The sequence below is a fragment of the Panthera pardus genome, unplaced genomic scaffold, assembly GCF_024362965.1.
Source record: "Panthera pardus isolate Hobbes unplaced genomic scaffold, ASM2436296v1 HiC_scaffold_17, whole genome shotgun sequence".
NCBI classification, from domain to species: Eukaryota; Metazoa; Chordata; class Mammalia; order Carnivora; family Felidae; genus Panthera; species Panthera pardus.
The window spans coordinates 114,898,519-114,924,538 of NW_026526732.1; the positions used below are offsets into that span (position 1 = coordinate 114,898,519).

Below are 26,020 nucleotides of genomic sequence, written 5' to 3' on the forward strand. Positions count from 1 at the left end.
ACGTGCTGGTGAGCAAGGAAAACTGAAGCAATGAGACTGTGCCTGGTAAAATTATACTCAGGCAGCTGCCACTGACAGTTTAAGGACATAAAACTGACAATGACCTGAAGCCACCGCATACAACTAGAAAAGCCAAAATTGGAACACCAAAGTTAAAAAAAAAAAATAGACAATGTACAGTATTAAAAATTAAGTTTATGCTTATTTATTATTATTTTTTGAGAGAAAGAGCACACAAGCCGGGGAGGAAGAGGGGGAGAGAGAAATCCCAAGCAGGCTCCATGCTGCCAGCACAGAGCCTGATGCGGGCCTTGAACTCACAAACTGTGAGATCATGACCTAAGCTGAAACCAAGAGTCAGATGCTTAACGACTGAGCCACCCCGGCGCTCCAAAAATTAAGTTTAACAGAACAACTTCTGTAAGGCCAAACTAAAACCAACTGTTAATTTTCTCTTCCAAAAGATAACCTGATTACTAGTGAATCTAGGTTAACAACACAATCAGTCAAGCTTTTTATTCTCTTATAAACTGGATAATTACTAACTGAAAGGCCAAGCATTTCTCTGTTCTTAATAGGTCAGCTTTTTTAAAACATTGTACAAATTCATGTTCAAACAATACTATGCTGCATCCCCAACTTTATGAAGAACTCCAAGTTAAATCTACATAGAGCAAAAAAATGACTTCACAATAGGAATGACCATCCAATAACTTCTGTGTTCTCTCAACAGAATGCTATATAAGGAGCTGTCCTGTAGACAAAAAGATGTTATACAAAGTAAGTAGCCTCTGTCTCAACCGTTTTCTTCTCTGTTCATTCCTTCTTAAATTTCCAATTGTTCTCTCAAGTAATTTCACTCAGATATCTAAACCTTCCCTTCCACATTACCATTTATTTCTATAGCAAAGGTGGTTCAAAGAACCAGTGACTCTGGTCTATCCACTATCAGCAGGGCTAAAACCACACTGCCCGTTTGGGTTAATCATGCACCAGGTCAAAAAGAGGTTGACAGCCCATATGATCAAAGCAAGCTGGCTATTCTTTCTGTCATTTATATAGAACACACAAGATGTGTTTATTTTCACCAGCCTCTGAATGACCTCCTTTAGGTGGCACAGAAAAGATCCCACATTTCTATAAAGCATTAACCAAAGGAGTTTTCTTATTTGATACTCTCATTAAGAGCAAATTTTATTTTTTTTGAAACTTTTGATCTTTTTCAAGAGCCCCTCAAGTTAAAGGCCATATTGTCTAAATCAAACTGGTGTAATGAATAAAACAAGGACAGGGCAACTAGCAAATGCTCAAGAGGAAAGTGCACACATCCAATGCGCTGCTATCACAAAACATGGGGCTCATTAGTGATTTTTTTTTCAAAACCAGCAAAGGCAACAGCATTTAAGATTTCAAAGTTCAGAAAGCAGCCTCCCCCCACCAAAATCACTCGACTTCATTTTTGTTACTTAAAACTCCCACTCGCTTATCAATCTGAATACCAGTAACACAAACACTGTAAAACCTTAATAATTAGATCAACTAGAAGAGAGCCAGTACAAAGTACTGAGCAGCACAGCCTACAGATTAATATAGACGTGCACTTTTGTATCGGGTACATTAACTAGATTAACGAATTATTTAAAGATCAAATGCTATATTATCAGCACTAGCTTATAAAATGAAGACTTTCAAATAATTTTAAGCCACATTCTCTCTGACCAACATTAAATAACACTGCCTACAATACTGTGTATACTGTGAAGTTTGACCATCACCACCAGGGGGAAAAAAAAATCAGTCTACCATTGTCTCATTAGGATTTCACAATTCATGGATTTTAATCAATGAGATCAATGATTCATGAATCTTAATATTAATGGTATTAATGACATAAAAGACAGTAGATAAATCGCTTAGAGTTATCTCTCTTTACTCCTGCCTCAGTGACTCAAGAGACATAAATATGAGGTGATGAGTAATTAAAGACAATTATTAAATACCAAAAATACAATGGGAGAGAAACAAAAGCAGAAGATCAGAAATGATCACGTTCAGGAATGAGCGGCAAAGTGAAGCAATCGTTATTCGTACAAGATCTAGATTTTAAAAAACATAGGTCTCAGCTCATCTTTGTAAATCTTTGAATTTGAGCAGAAGGGATTAAGTGAAGCAGAACAGGAAGAAGGAAAAACCTACTGGACTCTCCTGAATTTAAATGTCATCTCACTATCATCAAAAAAAAAGAAAAGAAAGGAAGAAGAAAAAAAGAAAATGAATTCAAGAGAGGACACTGAAAGGGAAAGGACGAAGCCAGGAGACTGGAGGAGAGTGTAGACGACTGAGGGCGCAACAGAGTGCATAAAGGAGAGTGTAGACGACTCAAGGTGCAACACAGTGCGTAAAGGAGAGTGTAGACGACTCAAGGTGTACCAGAGTGCATAAAGGAGAGTGTAGACGACTCAAGGTGCAACACAGTGCGTAAAGGAGAGTGTAGACGACTCAAGGTGTACCAGAGTGCATAAAGGAGAGTGTAGACGACTCAAGGTGCAACACAGTGCGTAAAGGAGAGTGTAGATGACTCAAGGTGTAATGATGCACAGAGTGTAGATGACTCAAGGTGTACCAGAGTGCGTAAAGGAGAGTGTAGACGACTCAAGATGTAACAGCGTGCATAAAGGAGAGTGTAGACAACCAAGGTGTACCCGAGTGCATAAAGGAGAGTGTAGACGACTCAAGGTGTAACAGTGCGCAGAGTGTAGATGACTCAAGGTGTACCAGAGTGCGTAAAGGAGAGTGTAGACGACTCAAGATGTAACAGAGTGCATAAAGGAGAGTGTCGACGACTCAAGGTGTACCAGAGTGCGTAAAGTATTCATCTCCCATCCTCTGTTAAGAGATAGTGACCACAAGGGAGGAAGCAGCAAAGTAAAGCACGAGGCTTGACACAAGCAGGACATCACTGAGAGTCTCTCCATGTATAAAAATGTCACTTGAATTTGACATTTCCTCAGCATTGTTATTGTGTCTTTTACCGGATTATATTTATTCTGGAAACAAATCAAATACTGGCATAGGCTTTATGTTAACAAGAACTGGTTGTGATTACCAAAAGCCTTCAAAGCCATTAAAAGAAAAAAAAAACACTACTTAATCACCTCCAATACTGTTTTTACGTTTTTCTTTCAGTTGAGCAGAAGAGTGCACTGAAGGAGTGGGCTTGCTGCCACCAGTGTTTAAAGACGGTTTTCTCCTGGGATGACTTCATTTAATCATCCCAACACGGCATCGTTCCTGGGAACCACATTCACAACACAGCCGTGTATACGACAAGACCCACTGACACGTTATATCTGAGTCTACAAACAGTGTAGGAGCACAGCCATTAGCTACATTACAAAACAGAATCACAGAAACCAAATCCTCTGGGTTCTGTACGGAGGGGGTATCCACAGCATGAAAATACCCTTACATCTTATTTACCTTTCCTAGAAGGAAAGAGTAGATAACCTGGGGACACGACCGACTTCTCATAAAATGAAAAGCATACTTTGAAAACGAGCAGCATCTGGCAATCATCATCTTCGCTTGCTCCCCACCGTGACTCCACTCCCTTGCGCCACCCTGCGTCTCCACCACCCTCCTCTGTTCCCCACCGCAGTGCAAGTGGCCCCCCACCCCCCGCTCCTCCTGGAGTTTCTGAGTTGAGTATACCATCACATTCAGCTATCACTTCTATGCAAAAAGTATAAACTCTGTCTCTTAGTGTTGGTCCCTCTGATGACTGCCTGAGTCCTACGAACGCTTCCCTGACAGCTCTATCTGGGGGGCACAGTAAGAAAATGACTGAACACAGCGACTCCAGTCAGACTGCCTGGGTTACAATCCCAACTGCACCATTTGGGAACTGAACGGCCTTACAGAACGTCCTCTGGAAAACAGATGCTGCCTCATCTGGAAAAGCGGAATAAAGCTGTAAGCCACAACTCAGTGACAGACTGCAAAAATTAAGCTAGGTGATATCCCACTGAGGCAAAGCATTCCAAACAGTGGCCAGCACACAGAAGGCACTCAATAAAGATCAAACAGGATCATCACTTTATTAGAGTATTTATAGCTGTGACTTCAAATACAGCCTGTTCCAAACCAAAACATGTCTTCCCTCCAACTGAACTCCCCGTCTGGCATTCCCCATTATACTCTAGCCAGTGGTCTTAGAGTCATACTCATCAATGTTGAAAGGATAAAGAATTCTTCTTTCTTAAGTCAACTCCTTCCTTCCCTACCCGAGCGCCTCCATGTGAGATGAGGCTCCTAAACTATTGCAACTCTTGCCCTCCATGGACTCCTGAGCTGTACTTGTCCTTACGCCCAACCATCCTTCCCACTGCTGCAAGAATTAATCCTGAGAGACCAAGGGAGCAAACATGGCTAGAAAGATAGTTCTTTTAAAATACCTTGTACAGTGGTATAAAAATAAATACTGTACAGGTACAAGGAGAAATAACATGTTTTTTTATATAATAATAAATGATATTGGAATAATGTGGTTGTCCCTACACTGTTAAGGGGAAAGATCTAAAACAAGTACAGGTACTATATGAAGAAATTATACATTCCTGGAGAGTCAAAGAAGGCCCAGATACCTTATTCGTCACTGGAAAACTCAAAATGTAGAGATGCCAATTCTCCTCTCAAAGTCACCATGAGATTCAATCTTATCACAATCAGAACCTCAACAGTATTTCTTCCTTGTTGAACCTAGAATCTGATACTAAACTTATGTGGAAGGACAAAGGGCAAAGAAAAGCCAAGATATTCTTGGTAGATATCAAATATCTAGACTTCATATAAGGCTGTATCAATCACTGTGTGGAACAGCACCAAAAGAAAGAAAGAGATCAATGGAACCACACAGAGATCCCAGGGACAGACCCAAACATCTATGGACACGCAACATCAGAGTGAGTAATACATACACAAAAGGGAAAGAATGGATTTTTTTAAAAAACAGTAAATGACATTGAAAAAAATTCACTTTCTACACAGGGGGAAAAAAGGACACTGGACCCCCTTCCTGGTACCATACAACAAAAATTAACACCAGATGGATTATAAACTTAAAGTATTAAGAGGAGACATTTAGAAGACAATATTACAGAATACCTTAACTCTGAGGTAAAGAAAAGCTTCGTAAATAGTAAGAGCACAGACCCAAAGGAAAAAAATAAATTTTAATCCAAAATTTTTCTTCATCATAAGATACCATTAAAGGAAGTGGGGGGAAAAAAGCTACAATTGATGTCTGCTGCCTATACAACATGTAAAGATTAGTATAGAGAATACATATAATATATTCCCACAAACAGTAAAAAAAAGAACAGGAAAAAATATTTAAAAAGCCATTTCACAAAAAAAGATAGACCCAAACGGCCAATAAACATATAAAAAGATGCTCAACATCATTAGTAATCAAGGAAATGCAAATTAAAACCACAGTGAGCCATCACCTCTCCCACGAGACTGGCAAACACCTAGAAGTCCGACTATATGGAGAACTGGCAAGAACGTAGCACACACCCGTTACTGCAGGCAGTGAACGCTGGTACATCCATTCAGGAAGAAGAGTCTGACATTACATCTGAATACACATTCACCTGTGACCCAGTGAGTCAACTCCTATGTCCGTATCCTAAAATAACGCTTGCCCATGTGCCCCAGAAAACATGTTCACAATGTTCAGAGCAACAGTGTTCATAAAAGCAAAACGCTGGGAAAACTCAGTACTCGATCAATAATAAGACGAACAAACGGTGACAAATCCATCCAGTGAAATGTAAGAAGGACCAGTTATTTTATATCCATCAAATGGATAAATCTAAAACCCTATTGCTGAGGAAAAGAAGCAAATCTCTAACATCAGTAAGTCCAACAAATGGAGTTCAAAACAGGACAAAGCTAAACCACACGTTGTTTGGGGCGATACTCTTCCTAAATGTAGATTTACTAACAAAAGTGAGGGAACAACTCACAAAAGTCAAGGTAAAGATTACTTCTTAGGGATAGGATACAAACAAGGGACACGTGGTGGTTTCTAAAGTCTTGGCAATGTTGTAATTCTTACACTGAGTGGTTGCTATATAGGTGCTATGTTTATTATTATGTAAACTGTACATGTTTCATAAATGTCTGATATATTTCATTTGATGTATTTGACAGAAAAACCCATGGGGGCTGAGTATGAACGGGATGTGGAGAGGTGGAGCATCTAAGAAGTCTGGCTGGACAGACAAGAAGGAAAGCAGCAGCACACTACAAGGGGCCCCGGGACTGATGAGACCCGAGCAGCGACAGCTATAAGGGGCCCCCGGGACCGATGAGACCCAGGCAGGGACAGCTACAAGGGGGCCCCGGGACCGATGAGACCCGGGCAGGGACAGCTATAAGGGGCCCCCGGGACCGATGAGACCCGGGCAGGGACAGCTACAAGGGGGCCCCGGGACTGATGAGTCCTGGGCAGGGATAGCTACAAGGGGACCCCGGGACCGATGAGACCCGGGCAGGAACAGCTACAAGGGGGCCCCGGGACCGATGAGTCCTGGGCAGGGATAGCTACAAGGGGACCCTGGGACTAATCAGACCTGAGGTTTCAGTACCCATGGAAAGGCACCAGTGAGATGAAGAGACATTGAAAACATAGGAAAAGGAGGGCATAATTTATAAACCAAGGTTTCCAAGAAGGTGAACAGGAGGAGATCTAGAGCACATATGCAAAAGGATACTTCTTTCACTTGAACGTGAAGGAACAAAAGAAAGAAGGACTTAGATGCCCTTCTCCTCCACTGAACTTCACTCCCCTCAAGGCCAGGCATCGTTAGTATCGAGAACAATGTTAATTAATGGGCAGGAAAGAATAAAGAGGGAAAGACTGTTTTGAGTTGATCCAACAAGTGTAGACTGGGTTCCTTGAGAAGAAGACGTCATTACTACTCAACAAATATTCAAATCACCCATGGGAAAAGTCCACATTAAAGTTACATTCTTTATCACGTAAAGTCAAAACAGTATAATCTTAAAACTCCAATTCATGCTTTTTTTGATACATACTAAACTTCATATATATGTATACATTTACATACATGTATATATATGTATATATGAATATATATTATAAATATACTATATATATATAATATTAGGGAATTTTTTTATTTTTTTAAGTTTATTTATTTATTTATTTTGAGAGAGAGAGTGAGCGAGTGCGCACAAGCAGGGGAGGGGCACAGAGATAGGAAGAAAGAAAATCCCCAGCAGGCTCCACGTTGTCAGTACAGATCCTGATGCGGGGCTCGAACCCATGAACCAGGAGAGATCAGGACCTGAGCCAAAATCAAGAGTCAGACATTTAACCGACTGAGGTACCCAGGCACCCCTATTATTAGGGAATTTTTTAGAAGTTGATTTCCTGAAGTTCTTTCTTCATTTATTTAAAAACAGGGAAAAAACAACTTCCACTTACTTTATGGAGTTTCTAAAGTGGTCTTCAGCTGGGTTTTTTACAGTACAACTATTCAGGAGCCATAGATCTGCGTCTGATGCATTTTCTATTAAAAAACAGATATAAAAAAGAAATTTCAGTATCACATTTAACCATTCACAATCACTCAAGCGCTTACCCTGACGGCACGGTGACAGACGCAGTGGACAGTCAGGTACGTTGTCAATGGCATCACGCTCCCTAACTGCTCTACAGACTATGGAAATATTCGTGAGAAATACAACAATTTAGAACCTGTGCTGTATCTTTTCAGTGAAAATATAAATAAGCATTTTCTTCCCTTACTTAAAAACTTCCAAACACTTGAGTGGAATATGCAGTTAACTGCCCCTTTTTGGACCGTGTCAATATTTTCCAGGCGGAGATATTATCATACACTGAATATTCTGCAGCTTGAGATGCTGTTAAAACTATAATTTGTCTTCCCTGAAAAAGTTAATCATTTATGTCAAAGTGAGCCTTTCATGCCTCTCACCAGTTTGATCCAATATTGTTATGTATGTGGTCCCCCCCATCCTGGGTAGGGTCATGTCCCAACACCCCCAGGGGATGCCTGAAACCAGACAGTACTGAACCCTATAGATGCTATGGTTTCTCCTGTGCACACATATCTGTGATAAGGTTTCATTTATACATCAGGCACAGTAAGAGAATCACTAACTGATAATAAAATCGAACAATTATACTCGTATGGTGCAACAAAAGTTATGTGAATGGGTCTCTCTCTGTAAAAGTATCTCACCGTATTGCACTCACCCTTCCCCTAGTGATGAAGGGAGACGGCAAAACGTCCACGTGAGGAGATGAAGGAGGTGAACACACAGGCACTGGGACGTAGCGTTAGGCTACTACTTGACCTTCTAGCAATACGCCACAAGGAGCACCACCTGCTGCTGGACTGTGACTGACCACGGGTCACCGAAACAGCCGATGAGCGCTGGGGTTGTGGAGGGGGGACTACCGTACGATGACAAACTCACTGGCAACGCAACCGAGAATCCAAACCCGTCAACTTACGAAGCGCGTTTGTAAATGCCTACGGTGTCTGATGCTATTGCAGCTACCCTGTTGTCTAACAGGACGTACACACCGAAACAGGACTCCCACAACGAAAAGAAATCCGAAATCAAAGACTGTAGCACCCACAACGTATACGACTGGAATACCAGAAGCCAAGGTGTAATGACATGAAGAACCACGAGGACAAGCCGACGTCAGTGTGCACATTCTCCACCCAGGAAGGGAACCTCAAGTGACAGCATTCTGTCAAAGGGATGGCGAGCACATCAAAGCTTCTGGCAAAATGGCAAAGACTTTTTTTTCCCCAAACATTTTATTATAAAAAAGATGAAATATTTTTATAGACACCAGACCAAAAAATTCTTGAATCGATTAAAGACAAGGTGCCTCTACCTGTTTATCAGCTGAAGGCTACGATCCCTCCTTCCCCGTCTCACTCCTTCCATCCGTATCCCCCTCCCACACCTCATGGTCTATTTTCCCTCCCAACAGCCAGAGTGACCTTTTACTTAAAAAATCTGGTTATGTCACTTCCCTGTTCAAAGTCAGAAATGATGAGTATTTACCTACCTGCCCTTGTCCCCTCCTAATTATTCTCCACGATGCCGCCTGAAAGACCTCCCTCTAATACCAATCGTCTGATGACTTCCAGTGGTGATCAAGGCCTTTCCAGATCTAGCTACCTCCCCAACTTCAGTATGAATTTCTCCCTACATTCATCTGTCCCTCCAGCCACAGCAAACCGGTTGTAATTGCTAAAGCCTGCACTACTCTAGCGGGCTACAATATCTTTGTTTGCTTCACTCGTCTGCCTACCTGGCTACCTCCTACTCATCTTTCAGGTGCAGCCTGAGGTCCGCAGAGGCGTCTTCTCTGCACCCCGTGGTAGACTGCGCCAAGACTATTCCCGCACTTCACATTCCGTATGAAAAGAATGCATCTCCCCAGCCTGTCTTCATTGCTACGGAAGACATACTGAAGACAGCATTTTTATCTGCTGCCCTCTGAACGTCCGGGGCCTAATACAGCGACGGGCACAGAATGAACATTCAAATACCCGTGCAACACTGAACAATGTGCCAGGAGGCTCAAGAAGAGAGAAGGAAGACGCTAGCGCGGAACCACACGCATATGGCGCTTCCACCTTTCTGCTAAAGCTCTGAAGGCGAGACTCATGTTCGTGAATAAGCTTCAGCAATTTATTTAACAAACACTTAGGGCTGAGACCTGATCTTATTCACGGTTATACCCCCAACGCTTATTACAACACCTGGTCCATGGGAGATACCCATTAAGTATGTACTGGGGGAATGGTGAATTTTAAAGATAATCCTAAACTCCGAGCAATGTATTACACAGATAAGTAAAGGTCATGGGTGTCTGTTAGCTAATGACAAAATAAATAAATAAATAAAGGCTAGGCATTTATCTAAAATAAGCAAAAACCTAAAGACAGAACTATCTGCACCAGATGCCAGCTTTTGTATCATGGCACATTCTTCTACTCAGTCACCTTAAAGCCATCTCTCACCCTACATACTGCAACAAAAGCCATCTCAAGAAGAACTCCAGCAATAAATAAGGCAAATTATTCCACTCCGTCTGAAATGTGGCAGAATGTACGGACTCTCAGAATAAGGTGACTGTTCCGCTCAGTGATCTAACTGCAATGAACAGGAACCCGATGAATATACCAAAATGCCTACAAAATTGCGCAACTTTTTAACCACCCCTCAAAAGACAATGTCCCTTCTCCAATGAACACAAGAGTCTCTTATCCAATTATTTCTGAACTCAGTTTTGTGTTAGTACATCTTACTTAATATTGTCAAAACACACTATTTACAAGCACAAATCAGTCAGTACACAATAGTAACACAATGAGGATTTACTATGTGCCAGGCTCCATTCTAGGAACAGAAGATATGGCTGTGAAAAGAGTTTCTACCCTCAAGGAGTTTAAGTCTTGAGAAGGAAGTCTGATTTAAAAAAAAAAAAAAAAAAAAAAAAAAAAAGACAGAAAACAAGGTAATTTCAGGTACTGGCCAGTGATATTAAGAGAGAATAAGAGTAATAGACAAAGAATAATTAGGGGGCTGCTGGCCAAAATAAGTCTCAGAGACCTCAACTCAAATCTGCGTTGAGACTTAAGTGACAAAAGAAACCCAGCATGCAAAGACCAGAAGAAAGAGCATTTCAAGAAGAAAACACCGCAAGTGTAAAATAAAGGCCACGAGACAAGATTGAACTTGTCACGTTCCAGTACCAGAGAGAACAGTGTGACTGGACACAGTGAAAGTCGGGACAGAAAGGTCAGAGAGGCAGGCAGAAAACAATCGTTACTTGACACAGCATTGTAAACGTAACGGGAAGTCACCACTGGGTTTCAAACGGTTCATCTCTACTTCAGAAAGCCCATTCCAGAAGTGCTGTGAAGACTACAAACAGGGAAAAAAGTCAAGTCCAGAACCCAGCTGGAAGCTGACACACTGGTCTAAGACTAAGTGAAAAGGACGGCATAAGTTGGACTGGGATTATAGCGACGGCAAAAGCAAGAAGTAAATGGAGGAGGGCTATTTCAGAGGTAGAATCAAAAGAATTCATGGGTAGACGAGACAGGAATAGTGCAAGAAGGAATCAAGTAGGATTCCTCAGCACATGGAAGGAACTTGGACCTGATGGTCAGTTGTTTGTGGTGCCATTTACTGAGTTGGGGAAAGGCTGGAAAAAAGAGATTTGGGGACTAAAAGAATCAATAGAGGTTTTAGGGGGCCGTGCTTTGTTTGAAATCCTTATTAAATCTCCAACTAGAAATACTGAGCAGCTATTGGTATAAAAGAAACCGAAACTCGCGGGAGTCTTTCAGCCTGGACAAATAGCAGAATCAAAACCCTACAGAACATGTCAGAATTTACAGGAATGGGCGAGATTACAGGAGAAAAAGAGAAAGGAGAGAGAAAGAAGTAGAGGGCAGAACACCGGGTCATTCAAGGTCTGGAGAAGAAGGTGAGAGGGACAAGGACATTGAAAAGGCACAGCATGCAAGATAAGAGGATAAAACACAGAAAACATGGTGTGACAGAAATCCAAAGAAAAAAACTATCTGAAAAAGGGGTAATCAATCATGTTAAATGCTAAGAGTTAAAGAAAGGTTTCTGAATCTCTATCTCTGTGCCAACCCACAATCACTCAAAGACCCCCCCCCTTTTTTAACTAACACAGAAAATAAACTCACTACAAAAGGGAAGTGATTTGCCCATAAAGAATGCAGATTCCACATGATTTGCCCCCTCATAAACACATTTTCTGGGTTCTAAGATGCCAGCAACTGTGAGAAACACCATCAACTGTGTAACAGCTCTTCAAGAGGGGCAGAAAACTGTAGTCATGTTCTTATCAATTTGAAGATACATGCCAACTTCAAACATTAACACTAGCAGGGTAAGAGTGAATGGCATCAGAAACAGAAATCAACCAGATTAGCGCCGTCCACCTTCTAGAAGAATCAAGAAATGCCAGAAGAACTGCCTTTCCAGGAACCCATCTCCCAAAATAAAGTCAACGTTCAAACATGGCACCGCTAGTGGATGGCTTGGTTATTAGATTAAATGTCTGCAAAGAGACAGTTAACGCCTTACGGTCTTGCCTCCATCGGAGCATTTTAGTCACCAACACCTCCAGTGTCAGAGGAGCAGCAGCTAGAGAAGACCACTTGGGGAAAGAAGGACTAGGTAGATGGGCTAGAATGAACCCAGGAAGGGAAAGGCAGTAAGAAGGCAGCCAGCTTGGAGGCACAGGCTTGGAGAGGATCCAAGAAAGACTGCTACTTGAGATGTGGCCTCCGGTGCAGTCGACGCCTGACGTGCAGCTGAAAATCATCTACACAGAAGTCAAATATTGCCAACGCCAGAGCCGGGACACCACGACTGGTCCGGAAGGGAACTAGCTTCAGACTAGCCAGATGGGATCTAGCTGTCAAGATCTGATTATTTTCAGTCCCTCATTCTGAAAACAGGGCTCCAATGAAAGCACTGTGCCTGTATCATTTTGTATGCTTCCCAGATTACCCTCGGAATCAAGCCCCGAAAAGTGGCACTGCTGTCAAGGGATAAACTTTTATGTCGTTCCATTACATACTTTGAAATTCCTATCCATAAAGGGTGCACCACCTTGCATTTCCATGAGCAATGCATGAGACTGCCCGTTGACCCACATCAACCCCCACACAGCGTGCTATCAAACCTCTGCACTTATGCCAATCTGGTGGGAAGCTGGGTCCCAGGGAGGTTTCAGTATGTATTTCTCTTGTTATGAAGGAGCTCAGCATCTTTTCATATATTTAAGGGCTGTTTGCAATTTTTTTTAATGTTTTCCATTTGTTCATGTCTTTTTGCCCATTCCCCCCCCCCAGGCTAAACATTTTTATCTTGTTTTAATTACTAATATGCACAAATACACACAAGGAATATTAATTCTCTGTCGATGATATATTCCAGTATTCTTTCTCACTTTGTCGCTTTACTTTCTTACAGACTTTCTTCATGTAGTTTTATTTCTAAGATAACAAATTCATCAACCTCTCCTATTACTTCTAGATTCTGAGTCATAATTAACAAGATTCCTCTATTCCCAGATTACTAAGGAGTTTGCCAATGTCCTCTCCTAATACACATATGGTTTTACACGTAGATCTTTGATCTGTTAGGAATTTATCCTGATATGCACTGATCTCACTGAATTTTTTTAATGCAAAATGAAGTAAGATCTTATATTCTCATTTCAAATCGGAAACTATTAAAACCTATGACACTACCTACTGCTAGCAAAGCAAATGGGACACCGACGCCTCACTTTGCCGATGGCGGTCTACACGGATGAAACTCTTTGGAATGCAATGTGGAACTGCTCTCAAAAATTTAAATGTGCATCAGAGTTCCTCTGACACACGCTTCTGGGCTACTTGCAGCACACACGTGTGTTTATACACACACATATATGCACACGTACACCTATACACACATACACACATAGAAACAAGTAATCAATTTTACAAATCTCAGTAAGCATTACTGACAAAGCAAAAAACCTAGAAAGCCTACATATCCATTATAAGGAAACTGTGAAAATAAATGAGACTACTGCTAAAATACCACTCAGCTCAAAAAGCAAGATAAAGCTATAAATGCTATTTTATAATTATCTTTGTTAAATCATCAGGTGAAAGAAAAGGAAGGTGCAGAGGGCAGGTCTTGTATTTGTTTTTTAAAAAGGGAAATTCCAGGGGCACCTGGGTGGCTCAGTCAGTTAAGCATCTGACTCCGGCTCAGATCATGATCTCACAGTTCATGGGTTTGAGCCCCGCGTTGGGCTCTGTGCTGACAGGTCAGAGCCTGGAGCCTGCTTTGGATTCTGTGTCTCCCTCTCTCTCTGCACCTCCTCTGCTCGCTCGCTTGCTCTCTCTCAAAGATAAACATTAAAAGAAAAAATTTTTTTCAAGGAAATTCCAGGGACACCTGGATGGCTCAGACAACTGAGTATCTGACTTCGGGTCAGGTCATGATCTCACGGTTCATGGGTTCGAGCCCCACATTGGGCTCTGTGCTGACAGCTCAGAGCCTGGAGCCTGCTTTGGATTCAGTGTCTCCCTCTCTCTCTACTCCTCCCCCGCTCACACTCTGTCTGTCTGTCTGTCTGTCTCTCTCTCTCTCTCTCTGAAAAATGAACAAATGTGAAAAAAAAAATTTTAAGGCAAATTCCATTCTAAGTAAAGAGCATTTCTGAAAACACATACATGAAACTGAGGTGTTTGTCCTTGGGAGTGAGGTGTTCACACGCTCCTTTTATAGTCTTTCTCTTTTCTGTTTTTATGGTCCTTATTTGTATAACTGTATAGAGTTTAATCCTGAGACAGGAAACATTAATATTTAATTTATATCCATCTGTATTACTTCAATGTTTTTAAGTATCTATTGCTTTTTTCATTTAAGAAAATGAATCAAACCTTTTTGGAAAAAAATTTTTTTAAGTTTCCTTTTCCAGAGAGCTTAGAATCAGTAGCGTTCTTTCATTTTAAGGTGAGAATATAAAAACTATTTTCCTGCTGAGACCCATCATGAAAACAGTGACCCGATATACATTTTCTGAGGGACTTCTCTCCTCACGGCTAAAAGCTTTTGCACTCACTGAACCAAGGAAATGACGGTCATTGACACACCGCCTACTCTGAGTGTGAGGAGAGAGAAACAAACTACTATTTGTTTTAATCAAAAAGCATTACTCTCCAAACTATTTCTTTATATATGCTAGATAAATTACTTTCAAGCCTCAAGTAATAAAAATCTGAGTAGCGGTACTGCTAATAACTAGCATTACTGAGTATATATTATGCATCGAGTGGTATGAGCCAAGCATATCCTACTCATTTTTTTCCCGACTTAATCCTCCCAGTTTGAGGTGGGTTCACTTTTACTCTCATTTTAGAGAGAGAATCTAAGACTTAGAAAGGAAAAGTAACTTGCCTAAAATCACACAGCAAGGGGGGGCGGGGGGCAGGATTAGAAATCCAGACAAACTGACTCCAGAGACTATAAACTTAAGGAAATTAGAATGCCTCATTAGTGGCTTTTTGCCTCTTGATCAAAAATAATACAGACAATACCTAAAAACAAAACAAAGAAGTATTGCATGGCTGTAAGACTGCCTCACGGTATTTCTAAGAAGACTAATAATCAGGCTTCAAAAGGAACCGCTCGGCTATTTCCAAAATTTCCAAGATCCTGAACGTGTCAGCTCTTGGCCTTCTGTAATCCGTAGGAGACATGCAAATAAAGAGAGAATTAATAATGAGTGCAGGATCCTGAGTCCAAGGCACAGGCTGACTCTCACAGCCACCCGGCTCCTCTCACCCTGCAGGCTTCCGCACAATGGCGGCATCACAGAAGAGATGGGCACGGGTCAAGTCAGCACCACTCAGAACAAAACATTTATCTTCCGCGACTGTTCCATTTGAAAGTCCACCAGAGCAGCTGCATAGGACAGGGAGAGGGCTCTATTCATAGATTTAAGTAGGGCAGTTAAGAAAACGGATACAAATAAAAACTCACTAAGAACAAAACGAAGAGGGGGAAAAAAGTTGACCGCCTTAAACCCCAAAGCCTTCTGGGGGAGTTTCTTTACTATGGAACTCTGGAAGGCAAGTCCAAACAGTTTAAATGTCCATTACGCTTAACCATACCCAGGGAGTTTATTTATGCGATACGAATCACTGGGTGCCTACCACACAGAGAATATGCTTTAGGAGGAGAATTTAAAAGCACCGTTGAGGTGCATGTTTATAAAGTAATTTCTTAAAAACCAATAAAAGGCAGAATGAGAGTTCTGGTCAGCGGATTCATTTTTTTCTTCTCTGTTCCATTCACTGTTCTCCGTAGGGGCTGTGTAAACAGAATGGAGTAACCATGTTTTCAAAATCGGTTTTACAAAAGCAATGGAAATGATCTGTGAGAAAGTATTCTGCCCTCAGCCAGCTAGGGTGGGAGGAGTAGGGGGGGATGGGAAGAATAAGCAGGGCGGGGGGGGGGGGGGGGGGGGGGCGGGGGGAGGGGGGAGAAGAAGAGAGAGAGGGAGAGCAGAAATGAAAGAAAGAGACGGAGCGTCTCCAGTCAGTTCCCAGTCTGAAACACTCAGAGCAAGAAGTGACCCTCCCCTGTAGAGTATCGGGGACTCTTCAGTGTGTTTCTGAGTGAAGCAGAACATAGGAGCTCCTACGGGGAAGCACTTATTCTTAGAGATTGCTCGTATAATAAGTTTGTTCTTTTAAAACGAGTCCCGCTGAGTGCTTCACAGAAATAAGATGAAGCCAAGGGTCAGCTTGAACTCTGTTTAGTGTATGAAAGGAAAAGAAGGTTTTTTTTTCAATGAGAAATAAAAGCTGGCAAAATTCTACCAATAACTACTGAAAATGAATTACACAGCTAAGGAGGGCTGGTCATAATCAAAATCAGAGTGCAGGACGGACCCTTTTGCCTTACTGTGTAGGAGAGAACATTGCGAATATTCCCCATCATCTTTCCAAATTAAATTGCCCTGTTGATCCTGACAAACAATTGGCTCAGAAGTCACTGCATCTAAGGAATCCCTAACAGGGCATTGATTTCTGTATGCTCAGTAGGTTCATAAAGTAAGGGCCGATGTACGAACCAAACGGACCCGTGCGGACACTTCACGATCCGGCCGCCACCCCTCCATCCGGAACCACAGCGCGTCGGCGTACCCTGCAGGCTCTTGCTCCTGCCACTCTGAGCTTTTGAGCCCACAGGCCTCATGAGTAAAATTCAAAAATTCAGAAGAATAAACTCCAATAGAAAAAAAAAAGGGAGGGGGCAAAGAATACGAACTTAAGAGTTCACACAAAAAAGAAACACCTATGGGTCTTCACCGTACAAAAAGATGTTCAATCCCATCTTGATTTCTTTTTTTTTTTTTTTTAAACGTTTAATTATTTTTGAGACAGAGAGAGACAGAGCATGAACGAGGGAGGGTCAGAGAGAGGGAGACACAGAATCCGAAACAGGCTCCAGTATCTGAGCTATCAGCACAGAGCCTGACGCGGGGCTTGAACTCACAGACCGCGAGATCATGACCTGAGCCGAAGTCGGCCGCTTAACTGACTGGCCACCCAGGCGCCTCAATCCCATCTTGAAATAAATGAAAATTAAAACCGCATGAAGAACAGCCAAGCGCGCCGTGCTTCACTTACTGGAGTGTCAAAAGCCTGATAACACACTGTGCTGCCGCTACCATGGAGAAGCCGGCACTGTCGGGCAGTGCCAGTGGGAGCGTAAACCACCACAGCACGTACGGACACGATTCGGGCCACATCCACTCGAGGGGCAGAGGCGTATCCTCTGACCCAGAAGTCCTGTGTCTACGGAGTTAGCCTACTTACAAGCATATTTATACACGTGCAAGGTCATTCCCTGCAGCTTTATTTGCAACAGTACAAGGTGGCGGTTAAAGGCGTTCCAAGTACATTCGGAAGGGAGACCGCTATAAGGCTGCTCACGAAAGCAGAATGACTGGCCTCTAAATCCTACAACGGGAAGACCACCAGGACACATTTCCCCAAGAAGAAGATGTTAAAATATGCATACGGTATGCTACCACTGGGGCCATGGGGTAAAATCTAGACTCCGTGATCGCAAGTGCCTGCATCTGCCTCAAAGCGTCGGGACGGGTGCCAGAAATAAATGGCAACGGCTGGAACTGGATGGAGGGAGCAGAAATGGGGTTTACAGGAGACAAGGGAAAAGGAAGACTTTCTTGCATATTCAAAAACCAAGCATTTCAAACTAAAAAAAAAAAAAAAAAAAGCAATTATAAAAACCGTAGCTTGTCTGAATCTTCCTATCTTCCCATTTCTTCAGTCCCTTCCCAAACATCTCACAAGAACTCTTTTTGCACCAACCAAATGCCACACGCTGCAGCAGCATGACGCAGCCGCCCGACACCCCTTTCCTGTCGGCGTCAACAGCACGACACTCCCGTTCCTCTTACCCCCCGACTCCTCTATCCCTCCCCCTCTGCCCTCCATGAGTAGACCTCCTGACGTCCTAGAGTTTGGTTCTCTTCTCATGGGTTCACTCCATGAGCCCGACCCGTCCTCCCATGGTCTAAAATACTACCACTATGCTGAGCAACAACACCCGAATTTATACTTTCAGATCAGACATCCGTCTGAGCCCACTATCCAGTTCACCCATAACATCTCCAGTGGAATGCATCACAGAAATATTAAACTTGACAAAAACCATTTCTGAAACTGGACTCTCACATTTTCACCCTTGTATTCATCAGGTTCATTCTAGCGAGGAAACCACTCCAGACATTTTAGAAAAATATAGAAATGTGGTTCCATGGGCGATGGAAAAGCCAAGACACCAAATAGGAAACGGGGGAGCAACCAGGACGTGAGTAACAGCAAGAAAGCCTCAGCAGCCTAAAGGCTGGAGGGACCCACCAGAAGAGGTGGGGTTGTAAGAGCCCAGAAGCTGCCATCATTCGGCAGGGGCTACACCTCAGGCTGGAGCTGTCCGACGGGAGCTGGGGCTGCCCGAGGGAGTTGCTGGCTGGTAGGAGCTGAGCCACAGGAATGAAACTGCCTGGTCCCCTGGGACACAACCTGGAGCAAAAAGAGAGGGAGGAAAATATCCTACCTTCTCCCCATTCCAATCCTCCAGCCTTCCCTCAGTGCCTCTCATTGGCCAGTCCTACCCACAAAAGCCGAAAGGTAAAGAAGACTGCAAAATGCAGTCCCACACAATACAGAGCGGGACAGAGGACAGTCAGCAGATCGTAGCTGAGAGCCAACAGGCAAGCGACTAAATGTTACCTCTTCCAGTCCTTCCCATCTCTATTAAGGGCCCATCTACCCAAATGCTAAAACCAGGAACCGGACAGTCACCTTTAACCATTCCTTTTCCATCACCATCCCCTGCAGCACATCCAACCCCTCCCGAAGGATTTCACCTCCAAACTAACGTGAATGTCTATTTCTGTCCATTGCCATCACCCCTGTATGCATCAGGATGCTCCCCAGACCCCCGAAACAGTCTCCTGCCTCCCTATGGCTGCAATTAGGCACCTTAGAAAACTCTCAAGGAACCAAAGGAAAGCAAGAGCTTTTGCTTTAACAGTCATGGGTAATCTGTACACCTGGATCACTGAAAACTGGGTTAATTAGATACATAGTACCGGCAGCTAGTTGAAACCACATTTTGGTAAGGGAGAAAATAAGTCACTATTGATCATTTACTACACATAAAAAAACAGAGTTATTAAAAAATGCAATTGTATCTTTTTTTTAAGAACTCAGCAATATACAATTCCACTTTATTGTGGAATAATGTTTCACACTTAAACAGACCCAAAAAATAAACAGCAGCTGGGAGGGAGGGAAGGTAGTTAGGTGGGAAGGTGGGAAGGTGGGAAGGTGGGAAGGAGGGAAGGAAGGAAGGAACGAAGGAAGGAACGAAGGAAGGAACGAAGGAAGGAACGAAGGAAGGAACGAAGGAACGAAGGAAGGAACTTTTTATCTTTGGCCTTTTTAACCACCTCATAAAACCAACTACTTACAGTACAGCTAAATACATACACAAAAAGCTACAGGAATGCTGGGAATACGATCTGTTGTTTTTTACCAGGTTTCTTCTCTCCTTTGACAGCGTAATGAACACGGTCACAGCACAAGTCAAGTCAGAAGTGGGCCAGAGAAGGCTCCAAGCTGGTTCGATCTTCTGAGGTCGCTAAAAATGGCTAGCCCCTCACAAGAGGAACGAAAATATAAAATGTAAATCAAAAACGCAAATTTCCCTTTTTAAAGTACTTTTAAGGAAAAGAGCAGGGCCGTGGAGCATGGGTTCTTTTTCCCTCCCCTGTGGCAAAGCCAGGCCGTAGACCTGGCTGCGGGCGGGAGGCCGGTGTCACGTTCGACAGGCACTGTCCCTGGCAGGCTCTCTACTCATGCGTGACCACGTTCAGACTCTGGGACAAGAAGTGGAGGTCACAGCGGTCTTTTTTGTCCCGCTGTCTAGTCCTCCTCATCAGTCTTTGCTTCTTGGTGTTGACATCGTCCTCCTCATCGTCTTCCGGAACCACCTCCATCCTCCTGCTGCCCTCACGCCCCTCCCCTTCTTGGCCCACCTCTCCGGCAGCCTCCTGCTCTCCATCCTCCTCATCAACATTCCCACTAGCAGCTACGCACCTTCCACTCTCCACCCTCTTCCTTCTCGTCCTGTAAGTCCTGGGTGGTGCTCTCAGCACCGTGTTCACGACCCCGTCTGATGTGGTGGGGCACGCCGGTGACCCAATGCAGCGGATGAAAAAGAAAGCCAGAGTTTGGGGACTGTGGTGACACAGGGCTGCCTGAGTCCGCGCTGGAGGGGCAGAGGCCGCCAGCAGGGAGCCAGGGCCAGGAACGGTGCCAGGATGGCTTTCCAGGGCAGATGGTCCATCGTAACCTTACGTTCACGTATTCTAGGGGAACTTTCCTTCCTCATTCAAGTATTTCTAAAGCAATATGCTGAAAAGAGTTCTATCTAGCCAAGGAGCAAACCAAAACTGAAAAAACCACTCACTAGCAAAATTGCAAAGCATCTGGTTTTCATTCAGAATGATATACAAACTCTCAATTGTTTAGCACAGATCAGTGGAGTCATCTGCTACGAATGACCAATTTCCAGGACAAATTCTAGAGTAAAGAAGTATCTCCTTGAAGTGAAGTTTCAATTGTACCCTGAGTATCATCTCTAATACAAGAACTACCTCTGGGTTTTAACTTTGCAAACTTACTGGATCAAAACGATGACCAATTTGGTAATCCAAAGAAAAATACCCAGAGAAAACTGCCAACGCAGGAAAGATCCATGCCAAACATAAAGCTACGGACGAGACCTAGGTTTGCTAGACTCCAAAGTGCAAAGAAGAACATCAGAGATCGTTGAATGAAATAATGAAACAATGTGCTGAGTCAAGTACTTTAAGGCCAGTGTCCATTCTGATCTGTCAATGTCCATGCCACAAAAACGTTAGATATTTTGAATGCGACCCCTGGAGAGAAACAAAACAAGCCAGCTGTATGTCCACCTAGCAGGCATCCAATAATTGTCCAACTGATGGACAGATATTCATAAATGATATTCCCAAAATAGCCATTTCAAGATTTCTAAAATTACAGCTAAGTTTTACCAATTTCAGGCAAAAAAATAAGTAGTAACAAAGGGAAGAAACAATACTGCCTTAGAGAACTATTTGGGAAAGAAGAAACTATTAAAAACCTTGCTCATCTGTCACAGCAGCTTGTGATAAGGAGTGAAATATTTAGTTATCTGACGCTAATGTACATAGGTAAGAAAATTAGCTTAAACGACTAAAATAATTTAACTTGATTTGTGGTATGTATTAATGTTACCACCTGTTAAAATTAATATCCTCTAACTCCAAATCTACTTTTCCGATTTAAATTTCATTTAGTGTAGGTAATTTCAAATTTATTTTGATTGATTCATTTTCTAGTGACAAAATCAAAAATAATGTACTCCAGTCTCAATTTGCTTCAAAAAACTAGAGACAATATAAAGAACTATCACAATTCAATGATAAAAGGACAAATAATCAAATTAAAAATGGGCCCAAGATGTAAATGTACATTTCTCCAAAGATAAACAAGTAACCATGAAAAGAAGGTCAACATCATTAGCCATGAAGGAAATGCAAATCAGAATTACAGTGAGGTATCACTTCACATCTACTAGGATAGCTATAATAAAAATATTTAAAAAATAATACCGGGGCACCCAACTCTAGATTTCACCTCAGGTCATCATGGCACGGTTTGTGAGTTCAAGCCCCACATCAGGCTCCACTTACAGTGCAGAGCCTGCTTGGGATTCTCTCTCCCTCTCTCTCTGCCCCTCCCCCAACTGGGCAGGCTCTCTCTCAAAATAAATAAATAAGCTCTTTTTTTAATTTTTTTTTAACATTTATTTATTTTTGAGACAGAGAGAGAGCATGAGCAGGGGAGGGTCAGAGAGAGAGGGAGACACGGAATCTGAAACAGGCTCCAGGCTCTGAGCTGTCAGCACACAGCCCGACGCAGGGCTTGAACTCACGGACCCCGAGATCACGACCTGAGCCGGAGTCGGTCTCTTAACCGACTTGAGCCACCCAGGCGCCCCTAAATAAGCTTTTTTAAAAAATGGTAAATTCAGGGGCGCCTGGGTGGCTCAGTCAGTTAAGCGGCCGACTTCGGCTCAGGTCGTGATCTCGCGGTCCGTGAGTTCGAGCCCCGCGTCGGGCTCTGTGCTGACAGCTCAGAGCCTGGAGCCTGTTTCCGATTCTGTGTCTCCCTCTCTCTGACCCTCCCCTGTTCATGTTCTGTCTCTCTCTGTCTCAAAAAAATAAATAAACGTTAAAAAAAATTTTTTAATAAAAAAAAATGGTAAATTCTGACGAAGTTATTTAAAAAAATAAATTAAATTAAAGATAAAAGTACCCAAAAAAAAACCACTAGAGACGAGCTTGAGCCACACCATCACAGTTCTCATTTCTGAGCCCTCTGCCTCAATGTCTCTTCCACAGTCTACCCCCAGCAAGCTCGTACTCAACTTCCACAACTCCGTCACATGTCACCTCCCCTAAAAGGCCCTCCTTACCCTCTTCAGAAAGAGTAAGGCATTGCTTCCTCTGTGCCCAGACTAGCTATGGCACATCCTAGCTAACATTCATACATATGTCTCCCCCAGGATAAGACCCTCAATGGACTATCCATTCTAAATCCCCAGAGCCAAACTTACGACTTAGGACTTAGAAGAGAATATGCTCTGTGGGTGGGTAGGTGGGTAGATGGGTAGATGGGCAGATGGATGGATGGATGGATGGGAGGAAGGGAGGAAGGGAGGAAGGGAGGGAAGGAGGAAGGAAGGGAGGGAGGGAGGGAAGGAGGGAAGGAGGGAGGGAGGGAGGGAGGGAGGAAGGGAGGGAGGGAGGGAGGGAGGGAGGGAGGAAGGAAAAGCAAAAATCAAGGACACAGAAAGCCCTGTTAATGAGCAAGCATCAATACCAAATGAGAGGCAAACAGACTAGTTCATGTCAGCAATCAAAAGTTAACACTAGAAAAATACTTTCAGGAGACATTGCTGTCAAGCTCTGATAGAGAATCCAGTATTCTCCCTGGGGAGCTTATTGTTCTAAAAGGAACAAAGACCACACAATCTTACGGGATGCTATATACCCATTAAAAAACTACACTTACAAAAATAGCATGGAAAATGTTTACTTTCACTTAATAGGTACTATGCTATTTATGCATATAGTAATAACTATGGGAAGAGTAAAAGAAAAAAAAACCCTATGCATTAAAAATAGATTAGAAGGGGGGCGCCTGGGTGGCTCAGTCGGTTAAGCGTCCGACTTCAGCTCAGGTCACGATCTCACAGTCCTTGAGTTCGAGCCCCGCGTCAGGCTCTGGGCTGATGGCTCAGAGCCTGGAGCCTGCTTCCGATTCTGTGTCTCCCTCTCTCTCTGCCCCTCCCCCGTTCATGCTCTGTCTCTGTCTCAAAAACAAATAAAACGTTAAAAAAAATTTTTTTTAAATAAATAAATAAAAATAGATTAGAAGGAAATGTACCAAAATGTTAACAGCAGCTATTTAGATAATGGAAGTCTGTCCCAGAGATCAGGTCTTCCTGGATTCCAGAGGCTTTCACACAACCCTGGGCCTGAGAAGGCAGATCTTCTTCCTCAAGCCTAATCTCTACCATCTGAAGGTTCTTATGGGGCTCTAGAGCCATGTTCTCTATCATCTGACTACCTCATCTGAGGACTGGCTCCTCGGAGAATTGGCTCAGACCCCGAAAGTCTTCATCCAATTACTCGGCAGTGGCCCAGGCTTGGACCTGACAAGCTAAGGTTCTAATGCTGGCCTTGAAGGAGGTTGTTTCAAAGGATCAGGGATTAGGTAATAAGGGCCAAAGGTAGACTGGTAATTAATTATGGGAAAACAAAGGCTCGATTAGGAAAGAGATTTTTGTAAAAATAAAACAGCTAGTAGCTGCCTAGACATGGGAAATGACAGGGGGAAGAGTTCAAGATTTCTGACCTAGACAGGGGACAGAAATAGTGACCCCCGTAGCACAGATGCAGGTCAGAGAAGGAGGGTGTAGCTTGGGCACGAGACATGTTCACTTGAAGACGCCTATCTGGAGATACACGCCATGCACAGCCGTGGCACGAGTGACGGTAAGTGCACGAACGAACTCCTGGGAGGTCAACGATGATGATGTCACCAAGGATGACAGACAGCAGGCAATGGGGTGAGGAAGACGGGTGCACGGCAGGGGTGAAAACCATCAAGAAGACGGAAATATGTCACACGGGCACAGTGAGTGGGCAGGACTTCAAAAGAGGTGTGTTTGCCTGATTGAGTAATGGCGACAGAACAATGGACCGAAAGCAGCAGCACAGAACAAACACTATGCTGACCTCCGCTCCGCCTTATGAATCAGAGGGAATTTGCCTAGAAGTTACAAGTGCGATTAAAATGCTTGACTTAATTTCCTACAGATTTCAATTTGACTAGGCAATAAATTAGAACTAAATAACCACATTTGCATAGCATTTTACCACTTGCAAAGCATTTTTAAACACATTATCTCATCTGAGCTCCCCAACAGTCGCATGAGGTAAGTTATTTATGATCTCCATCTTAGGGATGAGGAAACAGACATAGAAAAATGTCGTGACTTGCAGAAAGGCGTCATAAGCGGGAAACCAGGAGGTAGGGCCAGGGTGGATCTTTGGCTCTAAAGGCTGGGCTGAAACACTGAACGTGCACTACCGACTTCGGGTCTGAGGACAGGTGCTCTGATGTGGGCTGTCTCCACTCCCGTGCACAAGGATGATTTCCTTCACGATGCCTAAAACAACTAAACTCTGCACACGCATTTCTATTCATGCATTATACTCACCAAGTTTTCCCTAAGAAAAATGAATTTTACACTTAGAATGTTACAAATGATCGCCACTCCTTGTGAAAAGAGCTACAAAGTAGAAAGGAGGGGTGAGAAAGCAAACAGGGCTGATTAAGAATATAACTACGAAGAGGGACACCTGGGTGGCTCAGTCGGTTAAAGCATCCGACTTCCGCTCAGGTCTCACAGTTCGTGGGTTCGAGCCCCACACAGGGCTCTGTGCTGACAGCTCAGAGCCTGGAGCCTGTTTCGGATTCTGTGTCTCCCTGTCTCTCTGCCCTTCCCCTGCCTGCTCACACACACAGGCTCTCTCTCTCTCTCAAAAATAAACATTAAAAAAATTTAAGGGGCGCCTGGGTGGCTCAGTCAGTTAAGCGTCCGAACTCTACGCAGGTCATGATGTCGCGGTCCGTGAGTTCGAGCCCCGTGTCAGGCTCTGTGCTGACAGCTCAGAGCCTGGAGCCTGTTTCAGATTCTGTGTCTCCCTCTCTCTCTGACCCTCCCCCGTTCATACTCTGTCTCTGTCTCAAAAATAAACGTTAAAAAAAAAAAAAAATTTTTAAAGAAAAAAAATGTTTTTAAAACAACTAAAAGAATAGAACTACCAAGAGAACAGCTCCCCTTACCCTCCCTACCCTTCTCTACAACCAATTCACCACAAAGCCATTAGGCGGGGCTGAACCAGGCAGGCAGTGGTACTAGGGGAAGGCGAGGGGTGGTCTAAGGAGGAATACCAGAGCCCCTCCACAGGGAAGAGGGCGTCAGGGCACAAGCAGGATGAGGAAGGCGTGGGGCATCAGTGCCCAAGAAATGAAGAGGGTGGGGATGGTGAGAAAGGAGAGTGGTCTGACATGAGGTGTCACAGTCTGAGCAGAGGGCGAGCTTCAGCGAGGCAGGCAGCCCAGCCCAGGGCCTCAGA

The 26,020-nt window shown here is 43.4% G+C and overlaps 1 protein-coding gene across 8 annotated transcripts in view; it reads right to left on the reverse strand.

Moving 5' to 3' along the window:
• The window catches only part of CDKAL1 (CDK5 regulatory subunit associated protein 1 like 1), a 706,407-nt gene that overhangs the window by 586,272 nt on the left and 94,115 nt on the right, over window positions 1–26,020 (reverse strand). For all 8 annotated transcript variants that reach the window (XM_019425254.2, XM_019425255.2, XM_019425256.2 and 5 more), the window contains one exon: window positions 7,517–7,601. In XM_019425254.2, coding sequence (XP_019280799.2) covers window positions 7,517–7,601 — 85 coding nt within the window. The remainder of the gene's footprint in view (window positions 1–7,516; window positions 7,602–26,020) is intronic.